Source organism: Schistocerca gregaria, chromosome 2 (assembly GCF_023897955.1).
Source record: "Schistocerca gregaria isolate iqSchGreg1 chromosome 2, iqSchGreg1.2, whole genome shotgun sequence".
NCBI classification, from domain to species: Eukaryota; Metazoa; Arthropoda; class Insecta; order Orthoptera; family Acrididae; genus Schistocerca; species Schistocerca gregaria.
This window is the reverse complement of record NC_064921.1, coordinates 883,715,334-883,732,866: the sequence shown is the minus strand read 5'-3', so window position 1 is coordinate 883,732,866 and position 17,533 is coordinate 883,715,334. Positions and strand designations below refer to the sequence as shown.

The window sequence follows — 17,533 nt, the reverse complement described above, 5'->3', positions numbered from 1 at the left end:
ACCCAACTAGTCATGCTGTTTCTGAAATGCTCATGCCAAGCCTCCAGATCATCACAATCTGCCTTTGGTCTCACTCAGATAGATCACATGCCTTCTCCATTCTAGATGTGAACAGCACACTAACTGATACTACATGCACCGTGGGTGTGTCTGACTAGCAGTCATTCCTCACCAGGTGACATTGCTATCACCTGGGCAGGTGTATATCAATAGTATGTTGGTGGTTGTAATGTTCTGACTGATCAGAGTATATTACCCTTATCAAATGTTTTGTAAAATGTTGGCAATAGTGAAACAGGTTGGTAGTCATCAACATCCCTCCTCACCTTTCTTATGGTGGGTTTTAACAATGACATATTTAAATTTCTTCACAAAAATGCTTTGAGTTATACATCACATGTTTCAGAAAAGAAAGTGAGCATGCTTATTATGTGGAAACAAGTTTTTAGTACTCCATGATCCATTTTTCTTTTTTTACACAGCTGTTTAACGTCCACTCTGACTAGTTTATGAGGCAACCTGTTAATAAATAATGATATGAATTTATCATGGAATAGATTAAATTCTATCTGAACGTTTCGTTCATTACAAATTTTATTTCAGGACATTTCTTGAAGACCATTCTTACAAATTTCTCTCCTGTTGTCATTAATTATTTTAACTAATTTCCACCTAAGGAAATCTATACTTTAAAATGCTATCTTGCTTGTTATAACTAACTGTGCATCATGATCAAGAGATCATTTGCTCCTGGGTATAGTGTTATTTTCTTGTTCTGAGCTTCACTGAAGAAAGCTTTACTGTCTTTATCCACCAATGTTGGAAAGTTAATCACTGAGAGAGAATTGTAGAAGCCAAACAAGGTTTCCATATCGGTTTTTCTGTCAGTATCCTTTAGAAAATCTACTTTAAAATCACCACAGAATAATAACTGTTTGTTGTTTTCTGACAGATAGCATATAAGGTATCCATATGCTTTACAAACAGTTCCAAACTTGCCACTGGAGATCTACATGCAGTTACAATTAAAAGCCAACTCTTTTCAATACTGATTCACAAACATTTACTTTTATATCCCAATCTCTACAAAATCTACTTGTTTCAGCATCTGAATTTATGTTTAATCTTTATATACATAGCAACTCCATCTCCTCCCATACTAGTTCTACATAAGTAAGATGCTACAGTGTAACTCTTTATACTGAAATTCTCTAGTTCACAGTGAAAGATATAGTAAGAAGACTGCTAATAATAGTAGTATTATTAAGTCAATAAAAACTGAGAACATTATAGTTATAAATGAAGTAAAAATTGATAGTTTACTCAATAAACAAACACTTTAAAGCATGAAAGAAATCATCAAGCACCTACGCATCCTAAAATACTTTAATAACTATCCTACTAATGTTCCTGGAACCAGTGACAAAACAGGAACTCATAAAAGAACATTCAGAACCAAAAACCCAAGCAGTGTGTAGAAGATATGAAATCAACTAATGAGTCATGTGAGTGAAGATATAACTGGATCATTATTGGATACAACAAACCTCTCATTCAGAAAGGAATATTCCAGAGAAATTAAAAGTAGTCTAAATATACTAGAAAGGTGATAAGAATGATTCAGAGAAATACAGACCACTATTTTAACATGTGGTTTCTCAAACATATTAGAGACACTTATGCACAGCAGACTGATTAATTTCACAGACAGACACAGTATTGTGATTCTGGTATACCACAGTTTCCAGACAGAGAAATCTACAGGATCAGCTACATCTAGGCTATTAGAATCTGTCAAACAATGGAAACGCCAGATAGGAATGTCAACAGTGTAAGAAAAGACAGATTGCTACTTACCATAAAGATGACACATTAAGTTGCAGACAGGCATAATTAAAAAGACACTTACACAAAGCTTTTGGCCACAGCCTTTGTTAGAAAAAGAGAAGCACATACCATTCATTCTGACAAGCAAGCACACCTCATGCACACATGAGTGCCAGCTCTGGCAACTTGGGCCAGACTGCAACTATCACTTGGGATGGAAGCAGCAATCTGGAGGGGGCAGGGATCAGACAGCAGTGCACAGGGGAAGGAGGGGGGAGGTGCAGGGACTAGAATGCCAACAGGCACAACATCAGGACTTTGTGGGGCAGGGAGATTGGGAAAGTGGGGCAAAGAAGGAGAGGAGCAGGGAAAGATGAGCAGATGGGCTGGGAGAGGATGGCAAGCAAAACGAGTGTTGTTAGATGAGAACAGGGAGGAGGTGATACGGCAGAAGGGTTGGAAACTGTTGGGTAGAGGGTGTGGAGACAGTAGGTAATGATATCGTGAAGCTGGGATTGTTACAGAAGTGGAGAATGTATTTTAAGGGTAACTTTCATCTCCACATTTCAGCAAAGTGGGTGGTGGAGGGGGGATCCAGATGGCTTGGATATTGAAGAAGTCATTGAAATCAAGCATGTTATCTTCAGCTGCATGTTGTGCAGCAGTGTGATCCACTTTGCTCTTGACCACATTATGGCAGAGGTCATTGATTCTGGTGAATAGCTGGTTGGTAGTCATACCAATATAAAAAGCTGAGCAGTGACTGCAACACAACTGCTACATGATATGGCTGCTTTCACAGGTGGCTCAGCCTCTAATGGAGTAGGATAAGCATGTGACAGGGCTGGAATAGGAAGTGCTGGTCTTGCGCAGGTCTTGTATCTGGGTCTTCCATGGGGACATGATCCCTAAGAGAATGAGATGCAATTGGGAGTGGCACAGGGATGGACAAAGATGTTGCAGGAATTGGATGGGCAATGGAACATTACTTTACAAGGTGTGGGAAGGAACTCGGGTAGGATGTCTCTCATTTCAGCACCTGACAATGGTTAATCGAAGACCCAGCAAAGATATGGTTCAGTTGTTCCAGTCCAGAGTGGTATTGGATGACGAAGAAGGCACTCCTTTGTGGCTGTTTCTTGGGGGTGGTGGGAGGATTGGGAGTGTGAGGGGAAATGGTATGGTAGATCTGTTTGTGGACTAGGTCTAGGGGACACACCTGTCTAAGGAGGTGAGATCCTCAGCATATTGGGAAAGGAAGCTCCTGTCAATGCTGTGCTGTCCCCAGGTGGCCAGGCTGTATAAATGAAATTTTTTGGTATGAAAGGGATAACATCTGTTGAAATGCAGGTAATGTTGGTGGTTGGTGGGTTTAATGTGGACAGAGGTTCAGGTGAAGGCATCAGAGAGGAGGAGGTCAACATCTAGGAAGCAGGCACACTGGGTTGAGGAGGACCAGGTGAAGGAGATGGGAGAAATGGTGTTGAGGTTTATTGCGTAACTTACTTTTTTGAAAAGAGAGAAACAATGTTCTGTTAATTTAAAATGAAAATGTTTGAGTAAAGAAAATCTCTTTTATGTCCATTAAAACCCACGGCTATTTTTATCAGGGCGCTATGGCCAAAAATATCATGCTTATTCCATTGTGAAGACATCCGTCTTACTCAGGATGGATAAAAAAATTACCTTTTTTAATGTTACATGATAAGCAAATTTAATATAATATTCAAACAATTATTTTTCTCTGTGAAGCTTGATGCTCCAGTATAGCTGCCTACGTGCAATGGCCATGTACACAATTAAAATAATTCCTTTCAATTAAACTGTACCTCATTGACCAACACCTCCAACCAATTGCCTGTAAACAATCCTTCCACATTAAAGATACCAACCACATCCTTCACCAACTCTACACCATCCCCACTCTTTTACCTCCTGCATCCCAACTCATCACTGTTGACACCATCTCTCTATACACCAATATCTCTCATGCCCATGGTCTTACTGCTATAGAGCACTACATTTCCCAACATCATTCAAACTCCAAACCCACTACCTCATTCTTCATACACATTACTAACTTTATCCTGACCTACTTCTCCTCTGAAGGGAAGGTATATGAACAAATCTGCAGTACAGCCATGGGCACCCACATGATACCTTCCTATGCCAATCTGTTTACGGGCCATCTAGAGGAGACCTTCCTAGCCTTGCAAAATGCCAAACCCCTAGTCTGATGCAGGTTCATTGGTGATATCGCCTTGATCTGGAGTCAGGGCCAAGACACCCTTCACAACCTATAGCATTGCTTCTTGAAAAAAGTAATGTAAATCACTTTATCGATATGTGACTACAATGGAGCCACTATATGTGCTCAGAGAATTGTAATTTCTATTATCTCTGTATCATAGTATATAAGAAAAGATTTCATTGTCTTCTCTTGTCTTCTGCTTCTTTGTCTTCTGTGCCTGGTTGGTTATGTGGCTTTGTTAGTAGCTAGAAAGTACCTTCCCTGTCCCCTTTATTTAATTAACTATGTAACAATTAAATGCTGCCCTGGGCATTTGTAATTGCATCGTTGAAGTGATGCTGTTAAAATTGATAAAAATTTCTTCAGAGCTATTTAATTCTAAAAGTATTGAAAGGATTTAATCCCAGTAAATGTAAATCAGTGTCTCATAATAATTTACATTTCATTTCTTCAAAACTATGATGGCATACATGACATGTAGTGCAATGGATAAAATTGTATGGTGGAAACAGAAAGCAATATTTGACTACAGAGACTGATTGCAGATTTGAAGTCATATCCATTAACTATGCAGTACCTCAGAGATCTGTGTTTAGTCCACTATTGTTCAACCTCTTAATGAACGACAAGAAAAATCAGTGAGTAGGAGGAAAATTACTACACACTGATGACATGCCATTGGTAAATCTGGATAAAAATTAGGTGAATATCAATGTCTACATCTGCATCTACATCTGTATCCATAATCTGCAAACTACTGTGAAGTGCCTGGCAAAGAGTATGCCCCATTGGTACCAGCTATTTGGGCTTTCTCCCATTTCATTCACATATGGAGTGTGGGTAGAATGACTGTTTAAATGCCTCTATGTGTGTTGTAATTAATCTGATCTTGTCCTATGATCCTTATGGGAGCAGCAATCTATGGGGAGCTGCAGTATATTCCTATAGTTATCATTTAAACCTGGTTTTGAAACTTTGTAAGTAGACTTTCTCAGAATAGTTTGTCTGTCTTCACTGGATGAAAAAAGCACATTTACTTCAATAGCTAATTTCATGAAGTAGTTCACATAGAATGACTTACGTACATCTAAAGAAAAAGAAATATGCATTGTGTTCACTAAGAAACAAAAGGAATACCACAGAGGTATGCAGGGTGGTCAGAAACAGTCTGAAAAGCTTGTAATGGTGTTGGGGTATTGCAGAGTAGGTTGTGCTGAAAAATAATGGAGAAGAAAAAAATTTGACGTGTTGCAACATTTCTAAGTTAATTAGCAATGAAGTTAGCCAAGCAGGCCATTGCACATGCAAATTCAACTGGTCCACCATATACAACTAGTGACAGTCATCCTCGTAGCATAGACGAAAGTGGAAGAGACTGCTCATCCTTTGGATCAGATTCAATCCTTACTACCATCCCAGGCCCAATTTTTGTATCTCTGTCTTGTTCAGTTTCAGGAAACCAACTGAAGAACACATTTGGTGACACCATCTCTGGTGGGCTGCCTGAATCTGTGCACACAACAGACTGATTGGCTAACTTCAATGCTAATTAATTTGGAAGCAGCACAATATATCAGATTTTTCTCTTAACAATATTTCTCACCACAGCCTACAACGTGCAAGATTTTCAGACTGTATTTATAAATGGGACAACAATAAAAGAAGCTACATGTGCAATTTTTTGGGGGAAATTATACATAGTCCAGTCACATTAATGTGGCCACCTGTCAGAAGCCTGAATAACCACCTTTTGCAAAATGGGTGTGCAGGAAAGAGAGTCAATGAGGTTCTGGAAGGTACTGACAAGGATGTGGAACCATACCAACTCCAGTGCCATTACCAAGAGAGTACGGTAAACTCATCCCACCGCTCTTTGAATAACACATGTAGACTGCAAGTTGTGTGACACTTAGCATTGTTCTGCTGGTTGTTGTCATTGAGCCAAAGAAAAACAAACTGCATGTAGGGATAGATGTGGTCCCAAGGATAGATGCATACTTGTGTTGATCCACTGTGCCTTTCAGAATGATGAGACCACACAGTGAATGCCATGAATACACTCCACAGGCCATAACACTCCCTCCTCCTGGCTGGACCTGGTAAATGATTGTTGCAGGACCTTACACACACACAGCCACCTGTCCAGTGGACCATAAAACATGATTCATCTGGGAAGGCCACCTGTCAACACTCAGTGGACATCCAGTTGCAGTATTAGTGTGTAAATTCCAGCAGTCAGCACTTATGCATGAAACGGACACTGCTGTGGAGCCTCATAAATAGCAATGTTCATTGAACGGCCATAGAGAGACAATAATGGTAGCTCATGTTTCATCTGGGTGGTCAGTTGCTCAACAACTGCACATCTATTCCCCTGCACACAGCTCTGCAGGTATTGTTCATCCCTGTCATCTATGGCTAATTATGCACCACAGTTGTCCCAGTGCCAGTTTTGGATATCATGCACAGTATACCATAACTATGATGCCACATGAAGAGTTTTCAAACTAATCTGTTTCAAAACTGCTTTTACCCTTGGCCCAAAAGCCAATGATAACGCACTTTTCAATGTCAGATAAATCACTTCACTTCTTCAATATGACAATGACTGCACTGTTTTCCACTAACCCCCCTCCCCCCCTCTCCCCAAGAAAAACACTTTATGTACCCTTCACCCTTCACTGCTAGTGCTTCCATCTGTCATCTGCGAGTGATTACTGACCATTGACGTTGGATATAGATGGTGGTCATATTAATGCGACTGAATCAGGTATTAGCTAATAATCTCAAACAGTGATAATGTATCTGCAATGTAAATTAAATACTGTATTATTTATTATGATGCTGCTTGCACCTTATGCCAATAAATAACTTCTGTGTACAGTACTATAGTACCAATAACAGAAAATGTTTGTACTGCAATAAAGGCTATAGCACCATTCTAAATAAAAACAACGTGACTCCCGCAGAACTACAAACATTGATGATTCCATTTCTGCACATATATAGAACAGTTTTTTAATAAAAGAGAACACATCAATAGAAGAAAACATACATTTTCAACACAGAGACTGAGAGTTGTTGAGAAAGACCCTCGATACTCTGGTGCTCAACTAGTAAAGTGCTTGCCAAATGGTTTGTGGGATGATATGAGTAAAACAACATTCCAAAAACTGTTTAAGAATTATTTAGTACAAAAAAAGTATTGTGAGATAGAAGTATTGGGCTTTCTTTGATAATTTCTGTCCAAACACTGGGATTGAGTTATTCTTAATGACTCCTTGATGCAATACTTTTTTCAATGATCTGAACCTAATTGGTCACGATATTTTATTCTCCACTCAGGAACTGGGTGTTGTGTTTTCTTCATCATCATTTCTTCCTCATCGACATGCAAGTCACCAAAGTGGCATCAACTAAAAAGACTTGCACCAGGCGACTGGTCTACCCGACAGGAGGCCTTAGCCACACGAAATTTCATTTCATTCATAACATTTCACATTAAACCTAAGTTACGGAATGTAGTTGTATCTAAAAACAATATTGTCAGTGGCTTTTGCACAATGTATTTCAACGGGAATTGTTCTGGGGCAAACAACTGAAAGCCGGATATCAACAATTCTGTGTTCTCAATAACTATTATCTGAGAGATAATCAATGGTAAAGGATCCACAAATGATGGCACTACACTTAATTTGCATAATCTTATTAAAAATGTCTCTAGCTGTTTTATCAAGCTTAAGATATTTCCTGTTAATAACCTGTAAACTATAAGTATGATTAGTAATAAATGAATTGCTGTTACCAAACTACATTTACTTTCATTTGTAGTACTTTCTATTATAGTACATGTTTTTGTGCTATCCGGTTTACAAACACATTCTCTGTACAGCAGATCTTATTTTATTGCTTCACTGAAAATTGTGCATAAAATGTCCTAATTATCTTCAGGGGAAAAAAATGTTGTAAATATCCCAGTTAACAACTATACAATAGATAAATAAAATAAATCTGTTTTAGGTGAGTCAAATAAAGGCGATTTACAATGAATGCTTTCACAGCTGGTATTTGTGTGATTGTTGATTTTTGGTTTATGGATCTAAGGCTCTGATCCAAAGCATATTTGTCTGACTAACACTTTGTTTTCCAATGCTGGTGACACTATTACAGGTTATAATTTCAAATAAGCTCAGCGACCCAACTGTTTATAAGTGGCCACACGATGGATGGTCAGTTCATTTGAGATTATGACTGTTTTCTGAGTTTTTATACACTCTGATAATGTCTCTAGAGATGGAACATTAGACAGAGAAATACACCTTGGACCATGGCCTGGTGATCTAACCCCTTTCTCAATTTTACTTTATTCAGTTGTAAGTTGAAAAAAAATAATATTGAAACTTTATTCTCACATACTCTTTAGCTAATTGTCTTTCAAATATACTGTTTCACAGAACCTTTTGGACTTAAAACTAATCTGACATTTCAATCATCTTAGTAGTTGTTTTAGAAAAAAGCACTCACAGAGACAGCAGGCTCCCAGTACACCACATGATCCCATGCTGGTGCCTCCAGCCAGATAACACTGCTTACGGTCAAGGCAAGTACCTTGTAGTTGTTGTCCATTAGAAGTTCCAGAACAAACAGTGTTCCAGTACCTTGTGATTGGTAGCACAACTGAAATAAAATTTTAACAATGAATGTCTGATTCTGTGTACTTCCTTTCCTTCTGCAGTTCATCAAGTACACAATTTTTAATCAAATTGATGACAAAATCAATATTAACTAACTGGTGGATACTTCACTAAGTACATTACAATTATATATACACAAAGCTATACAATTGTAATGAAAATCCTACGCAATTGTCAATTCATGTTGGCATCAATCTGGTGGAAACTGGTGACATTCAGCACCAGACAGCCAATGTTTATAGCTCAAAACAGCAGGTAAAGTAGGGTCAACTCAGGGAGAGTGCTTGACCCAAGAGAAGCAGCCAATTGGGCAATTTTTGTGACTAAAAATAAGGAATTAAAAAACTCCACAGAGAAATACTGCCTACCATATCAAATTGTTTTTATTTATTTCATAATTTGTCTGGACAGTTAGTACATTTCAAAGACAAACGTCAGACTGGCTGGAGAACTGAGACTGATGCAGAAGCATATGTGCAGTGGCTCTGGCTTGAAGAATTAATCCAAATACATACACTGCTAACTGCAGATAAGATTGCCAATGAAACTGGTTTCTGGGATTTCGGTTGGGTTACAGCCCAAGGTAACACATACATTTCTGTAAGACTTGGTATATTTCATTACAGACGTCCACATTACAATAAGTCATACAACCAACTGAACAAACAAGACAGTGTGGGCTGTTAAATTACCATAGTCAAAGAACTTGCTATGGTGGAGATGTGTCATTCGTACTTGTCGACACCACACAGTCCCCCGCCCCCCTTCCGCAGTGTGGAACACAGTTTGAGTGCAGTGGAAGGAGGCTGTGTCTGGTGGTGAAGGCAGTGTGAGGGAGACAACAGTGATGCGATAGAGATATCCTTCTCCAGAGGTTATTGCACCAAGGTCCACACTAGGAGGTCAATGTGAAAATCCTGTAGGTAGTGTGGGCAGATGGGGCTTTGGCCCGCACATGAGGATGGAGCGGTGTGGGAAGGGACCATGTCCCCCACGTGATCGGCTGGCAGCATTCAAACTGTAACTCTCCATAGTGGGGTTACCATAGCGCAGAGGAGCGTGCGGTTGACACCACGTGGGAGCAGATGGGAGGTGGCGATCATCTGATGAGCCAGGTCTCTAGTCAGGTGGGACGAGTTGTCTTGCAGCAGGATGAAGATGTGGTTGTTGTCAATGAGGATGGTGACGTCCTCCACATGTTTGGGTAGGACATCAGTTTGCAGAACCACTAGAGGGGGTAGGGAGGAGGAGGTAGAGAGAGAGGGCAAGAACCCAAGGAAGGGCGGTGATGGTGACGCAGACGCATGTTCAGGTGAGGGTTGCAGCATCAGCTCTGAGGAGCCATAGCTTGAGTGTGAGTCCTCAGTGCTGGGATGCTGCATAATGTCATTGGGTGTGAAAGACGCTGTGTCAAGGTGTGCTGGTTTCACGAGGTGAAGAGAAACAGTAAATGGCGAACCTTTAACCTAGATGTTCATCATGTTAGCAGTGCGGTTTATGACCTCGTATGGGCCTGAATATGGTGGGGCAAGCGAGGCCCGGATGGTGTCATTGTGGAGGAAAACGAACTCGCATGAAAGGAGATTGTAGGGTACATAAGACGGAGGGGGGGGGGGGGGGGGGGATTATGGCTAGACAGGGTGGGAAGGGGGGGTGAGTGTCAGGAGAATGTTTGTAAAATGTGTTCGGGTCTGCCTTATGAACTAGGGAAGGGGGATGAGTTTGTCACGGCAGGTAGGTTGTTACAGCTCCCCAGGGAGGACAGGGTTTTCACCATAGACAAACGAGTCTATTTGCTTGGGAATTTTATGCAGTCTTGCATCATTTGTTGATACCAAACATCTGGCAGAGTTGGGTGAAGAGTGCTGAATTAAACGGCCAGCCCTGGTCAGTGGTGATGGTAGCGAGGCAGCTGAATCAATAAATCCAGGAAGAAACAAAAGCCTTAGCCACAGTTTCAGTGGTTATATTGGTGAGTGGTACAGCCTCTACCCACTGAGATAACTGACTGATGCAAGAAAGAACATAGCTGAAGCCCTCTGAGGGGGCAAGGGGGCCGATGAGGTCCAGGTGTATGTGGTGAAAGCGGCCAGAAGGAATGTTGAATTTGCAGAGAGGTGGAACAGTGAGCCTGGTGACTTTGTTGCACTGGCAGGTGATGCGCTTCAGGGCCGAGGTCTGACAATCACACTTCATGTCTCGCCACACGGATCATTTGGACATGAGGCATGTTGATGACTTAATTCCAGGCTGTGCTAGAGAATGTAGTGTGTCAAACACTGAACAGTGTAGGGGGGTGGGGATGAGGAGTTGGTGGGTGCTGGTGGAGGAGTCGCACCCAACTTCAAAAGAAGAAAGAAATGGCTCTGAGCACTATGGGACTTAACATCAGAGGTCATCAGTCCCCTAGAACTCAGAACTACTTAAATCTAACTAACCTAAGGACATCACACACATCCATGCAAGAGCAAGATTCAAACCTGCGACTGCAGCAGGTTCTGTAGGGACACAAGGTCGGAAAGATCGACAACCATTGAGATTGTGCTAATGTGGGAAAGGAAATCTGCAATGATGTTGTTGGTGTCTTTGAAATGAGGGACATCATTAGAGAACTGAGAAATGAAATTGAGATGCCAAAAGTGACAGGGCGGCAGAGGGAGGGGGGGGGGGGGGGGGGGCAGGGTCTTGGAGGGGGGTTGCTTATGGGATCTGCTACTCATTTCTAGTTGGCCAGGATGTGCATAGGTCGTCCCTCAACATTGGGGCAGAAGTGTTTCACCACCTCATAAACTGCTAAATAATCATGGTTGAAGGCTGAATATTTTTGTTGGGCACGTGAAAGTTTCTTCGAAAAGAACTGAAGTGGCATGACCACGTCATTGTGATGCTGTTGTAGGACTGTGCCTACCATGGAGTCACTGGCAATCATGGTGATGAAGAGTTCAGCATCTGAGATTGGATAATGAGGGTGATGGCTCATGCAAGAGAGTCTTTCAGGGCCTAAAATACTGCATGCATTCGTTCCATCCATGGAACGGAGCACAACCCTTAAGTTTGCTTGCCGGCAAGGGCATTAGTGAGGGTGCCCTGGGTCCTGGCTGCAGCAGGCAAATAACAACAGTAGTAGTTAATTGTTCCCAGAACCAAAGGAACTCTTTGTATGTGGTGGGGAGTGGCAAGAATAAGATTGATTGTACCTTCAATTTAGGGGGTGTATATCAGTGGCCAAGACTGTGTACCCCAAGAATTGGACAGATTGTTGGTGCAGTTGCAGTTTGTCAGTGTTGTTCTTGAATCCGTTTGATGAGAGACTGTCATTTTACTATCATGATGTGGCTTTTGTCATCTTACGCAGATTTGCTGAAGTGCAGGATATCATCAAGATATATGAAACAGAAGTTGAACTGGAGCAAGAGAGAGTCAATAAAGGGTTGCCATTTCTGGGCAGCATTTTTTTAACCCAAATGGCATGAAATGGTACTCATACAACCCGACGGGGGTGATAGTCATTATTTTCGGAATGTCTTTGCATGCCACTGGGATTTGGTGATAAGCACGTTTGCAATCCAGTACACTGAAAATTGTAGCACCCGTGAGAAGGTGAGTGAAGTCAGAAAAATTCAGTATAGGATAATTGTCCATAACAGTTCTAGCATTCAAGCATCTGTAATTGGCACGCAATCGAAAGGAGCTGTCCTGTTTAGGGCTGAGGTGTATGGGTGACGACCAGTTACTATCGGAGCGCTGTAAAATTCCTGCCTCAAGAAATTCCTGTACTTGCTGGCAAGCTGAGCATAACTTGTGTGGGTTACGGCGGTAAGTCTAGTGACAAATAGGTGGTCCCTCAGATGTGATGAACAGTTCTGTTCATCACTGTGGAAACTGAATGTTCGATGACTGCATATGGGCCAGGTGTGATGTCGGTCAGTTTATTAGGGGCGCATGGCTTGGTTGCCGAGCATGTGGCAGGCATGAGTGGAGTGGGCAGAGGCTGCCTATTGTCCATAGTGCGCAAGAGAGGTGTGCTCAGTGGTGGCGGCACTGCTGTCATGCATGGAGCTATTGAGCGAGCCGTGCGAGGAGGTGCGAGAGGGGGGTAATGTTTATCTACACACTGGATGGGTGCACGCATGGCGGTGGGGGGCATGGTCAAAGCCCAAATGGCTGGATTTTCATGAGGCGCACGTGTGTTAGTTTGCGAAACAGGTGAGAGAGACGTTGAACACAACACACTTGATGGTTGCGGGGGAGGTGGGGGTAACACTATGTGGTTGAGACTGGACTCACACGAGATAGATGATGTGTTGCTAACCTGTGTGCTGTTGTCAGCAGAACTGTCAGGTGTAGCAGATGAAATTCATGTGTCAGCACTGCCGAGCAGTGTGAATTTATGTGGGCAGTGATCGTGGCAAGCTCGTCCTTGGCACATGCAATGCGATATTTCAAAGCAGTGTTCTCACAGTGGAAAGCAAAGGTCTTGGCACTTTATGCCAGGATGTAATTCACAGTTGCATAAATCCTGCTCGCAAGAGCCGCACACTGTTGTACTAAACAGTTAATGGCATTTACAATCAGAACAGGTGGTGGAGCACGGTCACAAGGGATGTGAGATTTGGAATTGTGGCGAAATAGAGAACCTCAAATTATGTTTGGAGACAGGTGGTGGTGTAATAAGAAGTCGATTCCCAGGATTGGTTCTGCGATGTCCACCACATTGAAGATCCAGGGGAGGGAGAGGCTGTTAGAGGGGTGGAGTTGAAGCTCGACAGAGCTGCAAGTCTGGAGTGCAGTTGAGTTAATGGCTCACAGGAGAGAGCGTGTGCATATGAGGGGATGTGTGACCATCGATTTAGGTACTATTAAGATGGGACGGAGCCACAGATGGCATGTAGCATGGGTTGGCACTTATCGGACAATTGGCTTTTCAGATGCTTGCACAGGGGGGGGGGGTGGCACTTTTTTCCATCGTCACTGAATAGAGAGTAGTACCAACAGTGAGGGTACATTGAGAGAGGAGGTGGCCAATCATCCTCTAAGTCTTCGGATTCGTACACCAGAGGAGGGAGGGGGGGAGAGGGGGTCGGCGTAAGTGTGATATGCAGCAGCTCGGTGGGCAGTGTGTGCATGTGCTGGATCTGCAGGTGGCACAGCAGTCTGGGGGCAGAGCATGGCCTGCCCCTGCCTGCACCTGGGTGAGCTACCATTGCAGGAGTGCCAACCTGTTGTGTGAGATCCTGCTGTTGGCACTGGTGTGTGAGTGAGTAGACCTGGTGAGCCATCCGCAGATGCAAACCAATGGATTCCAGAGTGTGGGGGAGGAGATGAACCTGGAGATCTGTAGGCAGATTTGATAACCACACTGACCACAGGGTTTTGTCCAGCATCATCTGCTCGCTGACCAGGAGGCATAGCAGGTTTCAAAGCTGGGACGGGGTGCAGTCGACGTGATGTTCCCCATACAGTGTTTGCAGAATAACCTCTTGTGGGAAACACAAGAGGCGCTCGATGATAGTCAGTTTTGCGAAATCATACCTCAAAATTCACGGTGACCTCAGAAGTAGGTCACAGATCAGGTCTGAGTGCCCGTGCAGTTCAGTCATGAGGCACAGGAATTTTGAATTTTTGTCAGTGATGTGGTACTGATGCTGTCAACACAGACTGCACTGTGTAGGATGCAAGCAAGCAATCTGTTGGAACGGATGATAATGGCACTGAAGCACAAGGAAATGATGTAGAACTGTCCGATACAACGTTCGTGGTGTGGAAGTCCGACACTAAAGGTATGGCCAGTGCCATGGGAAGGTAGGAAGTGGGTGGGGGGTGGGGGTAGAAAATAGCGGACCTGCATGCAGGGAAGCACAGTAAAATGTTCCCACTGGGCTGTTGACATGACGAGCTGGGGCAAGTTCGGAGGGGCGGAAACCACAGTTAGTAACACTATGCGGCACGTTCACATCAGGTGGGGGCCCATAAAGTGCACTGAGAGGCCAAATGGTCATTGAGGGCAGAAACTGTGCTGTAATTGTTTGTGATATACACTGAGAATTGTCCACTTTGTAAACTGATGAAGCAGTAAAGCACTCGGGCGTCATGGAAGCATAGTCAGTACACATGGTATGTCCTTAAAAAAGGCAAGGTTGCACACGGCAATGCCGTAATGGTCGCCCGGGCAGCCAGCATCTGATACATAGTTTGTGCAGTAAATGCAGAATCCACATCAGCATGATTAAATGCAGGAACTTTGCTCTCCTCGTTATCATTTTTGAAATGCACATGTCAATCCACACTTGCTGGAGAGACAAAGCCTGAGTCTCCAGTCACATGTTGCACTGTCAAGTGGTGAAAGTGTTGAGGTGACAAAACTGCAGGAAACATGTAGAATCCAGGTGGTGGTGAGGCAATGGAATGTCCCATTGTAGGTGAAGGAGCTACAGTATCCACATGCTGCGCGGTAGGTTACATGGCCAAGCGGAACGAATGAAGGTGTAAACAAAGCCAACACGGTAGGCAGGAATATACTTGCACTATGAGTAAATGGCCCGTAAATCCTTACTCAGGGTCACCTCTGAGGAATTTTGGTTGGGTTGTAGTGCAAGGAAACACACATTTCTGTAAGACTCGGTATATTTCATTACAGATGTCCACATTACAATAAGTCGTACAGCCAAGTGAACAAACATGATGGCATGGGCCATTAAGTTACAGAGTCAAAGTACTTGCGATGGTGGAGATATGTCATTCGTACTTGTTGATGCCATAGATTGTTCAGATCACATCACCCACATCAGTGAATGATAGGTAAGATTCACATGGGCAAAAAGTATGGTGATTGCACAACACAAAATATAAGAAATGGATCCAATTCAATAAAGATCACAGAATGATTTTAAGTTCTAGCCTAAATGTTACAGATATTATTTCCATTATTGCTGGCATGAGACAAAGTCTGAGCCAACACAAGGGGAACTTTCCATTTTGGCAAAAAGGGGGAAAAGATATGAACATCTGCCTTCCACAAGGGTATGCAAATCATATTTTTGATTTATTGAATAGTAGAGGCATTAAGTCACTGACAGGCACACAAATAAGACTGAACACTTCTTCTGGTTTCCAGCTAAATCCTTTTTTTGGCTATATTACACATACACACATACAAAAAAATCAAACAATGGTAACTCCAGGTTGAAATATCAACAATATTAGGAAAAGGATAGATTGCATTTCACTGTAAAGATGACCTGTTGAGTCATGTACAGATACAATGAAAAGACTGTCACACATTACAGCCTTCTTCACCAAAGAAAATACACACACACATTAACACAAACAAGCACACTTAATGCACACATGACTGCTATCTCTGGCGGCTCTGACTGAAATATGATTGTCACAAGCAGAGCAGTCTGGAATGGGGTGGGAAAAGATAGCAGGGTGCAGGTGGGGGGAGAGAAGAGCTCTGTCTGAAGGGACATGCAGAGACTTAGATGACAACCTCACAAGACAGCCAGGCACAAATACATGGGGCGAGGTGTGGGGGGAAAGACAAGAGAGCAGAAAAGTAGAGGAGCCAGGCAAGAGAAAGGATGGGTTGGTGCATAGACAAAGGGCAGCATGTGACAAGGGTGGGATGTGTGTAAAGGAGGAGTTGATAGGATAGAGGGGGGAGAAACTGTTGGGCTTATGGGTTGAAGATATAACATTACCATATGTTGAAGCCAGAATAATTTCAAAAGCGAAGAATGTGCTGTAAGGATAACTCCCATCTGTGCAGTTCAGAAAAGACAGTTGCATAGGGTAAGGATCCAAAAGGTCCAGATCGTGAAGCAGCCACTGAAATCAAGTGTGTTGTGTTCAGATGCATGTTGTGTGACACAATGGTGTACTCTGCTCTTGGCCAAAGTTTGGCAGTGGATATCTGGTTGGTAACCACATTCCTTTGCTGAAGAAGGCTTTGGCCAAAGCTATCATGTGCAAGAGTCTTTTTGTTTTGCCTTTCTGCAGCTCAACAGGCCATCTTTACGGTGAGTAGCAATCTACATTCTTCCTAATATAGTCGATACACACATATACATAAGCACACACAAACACACCTGTACAGCTACATTGTGCCAGCTGAACACAGGTTCTGCAGGTAAACTGGGGTGAGGGACCATGTCAGCTGGAGTGGACAAGGAGAGAAACGAGACAGGGAGCAGGAGGAAGGCAAGGGTATCTGATGGCTCAGAGGGTGTGTGTGTGTGTGTGTGTGTGTGCGAGTGTACACCTGTCCTTTTTTTTTCCCCTAAGGGAAGTCTTTCCACTCCCGGGATTGGAATGACTCCTTACCCTCTTCCTTAAAACCCACATCCTTTTGTCTTTCCCTCTCCTTCCTGAAGAAGCAACCATCGGTTGCGAAAGCTAGTAATTCTGTGTGTGTGTTTGTGTGTTTTGTTCATGTGCCTGTCTGCCGGCGCTTTCCCGCTTGGTAAGTCTTGGAATCTTTGTTTTTAATATAACTATTACGTTAAATGGTCAAAGGACAAATCAATAGCCATAGGCAAACAAACACAATCCAAGAAGAGACCATGTGTTCAGTTTCGAGCTTTCATTAACTTTTAAAACTCTGTACTGAAATAGCCCCTACTTAAATGTAAGTGAGAATATATGTGTAAAGAAGTAAGCCAAAAATTGCACAGCTGGATGTAAGTAATAAGTAACAGAGCAGGATGGCTTTAAACAAAGTAAAGCACTTACTGAGCAAAAGCTCTCTCTGTGTGTCTTT

The 17,533-nt window shown here is 42.7% G+C and overlaps 1 protein-coding gene across 2 annotated transcripts in view; it reads right to left on the bottom strand.

Moving 5' to 3' along the window:
• Window positions 1-17,533, bottom strand: part of LOC126336612 (uncharacterized) — a 219,274-nt gene that overhangs the window by 136,081 nt on the left and 65,660 nt on the right. For both annotated transcript variants that reach the window (XM_050000481.1, XM_050000482.1), the window contains one exon: window positions 8,603-8,755. In XM_050000481.1, the coding sequence (XP_049856438.1) occupies window positions 8,603-8,755 (153 nt within the window). The remainder of the gene's footprint in view (window positions 1-8,602; window positions 8,756-17,533) is intronic.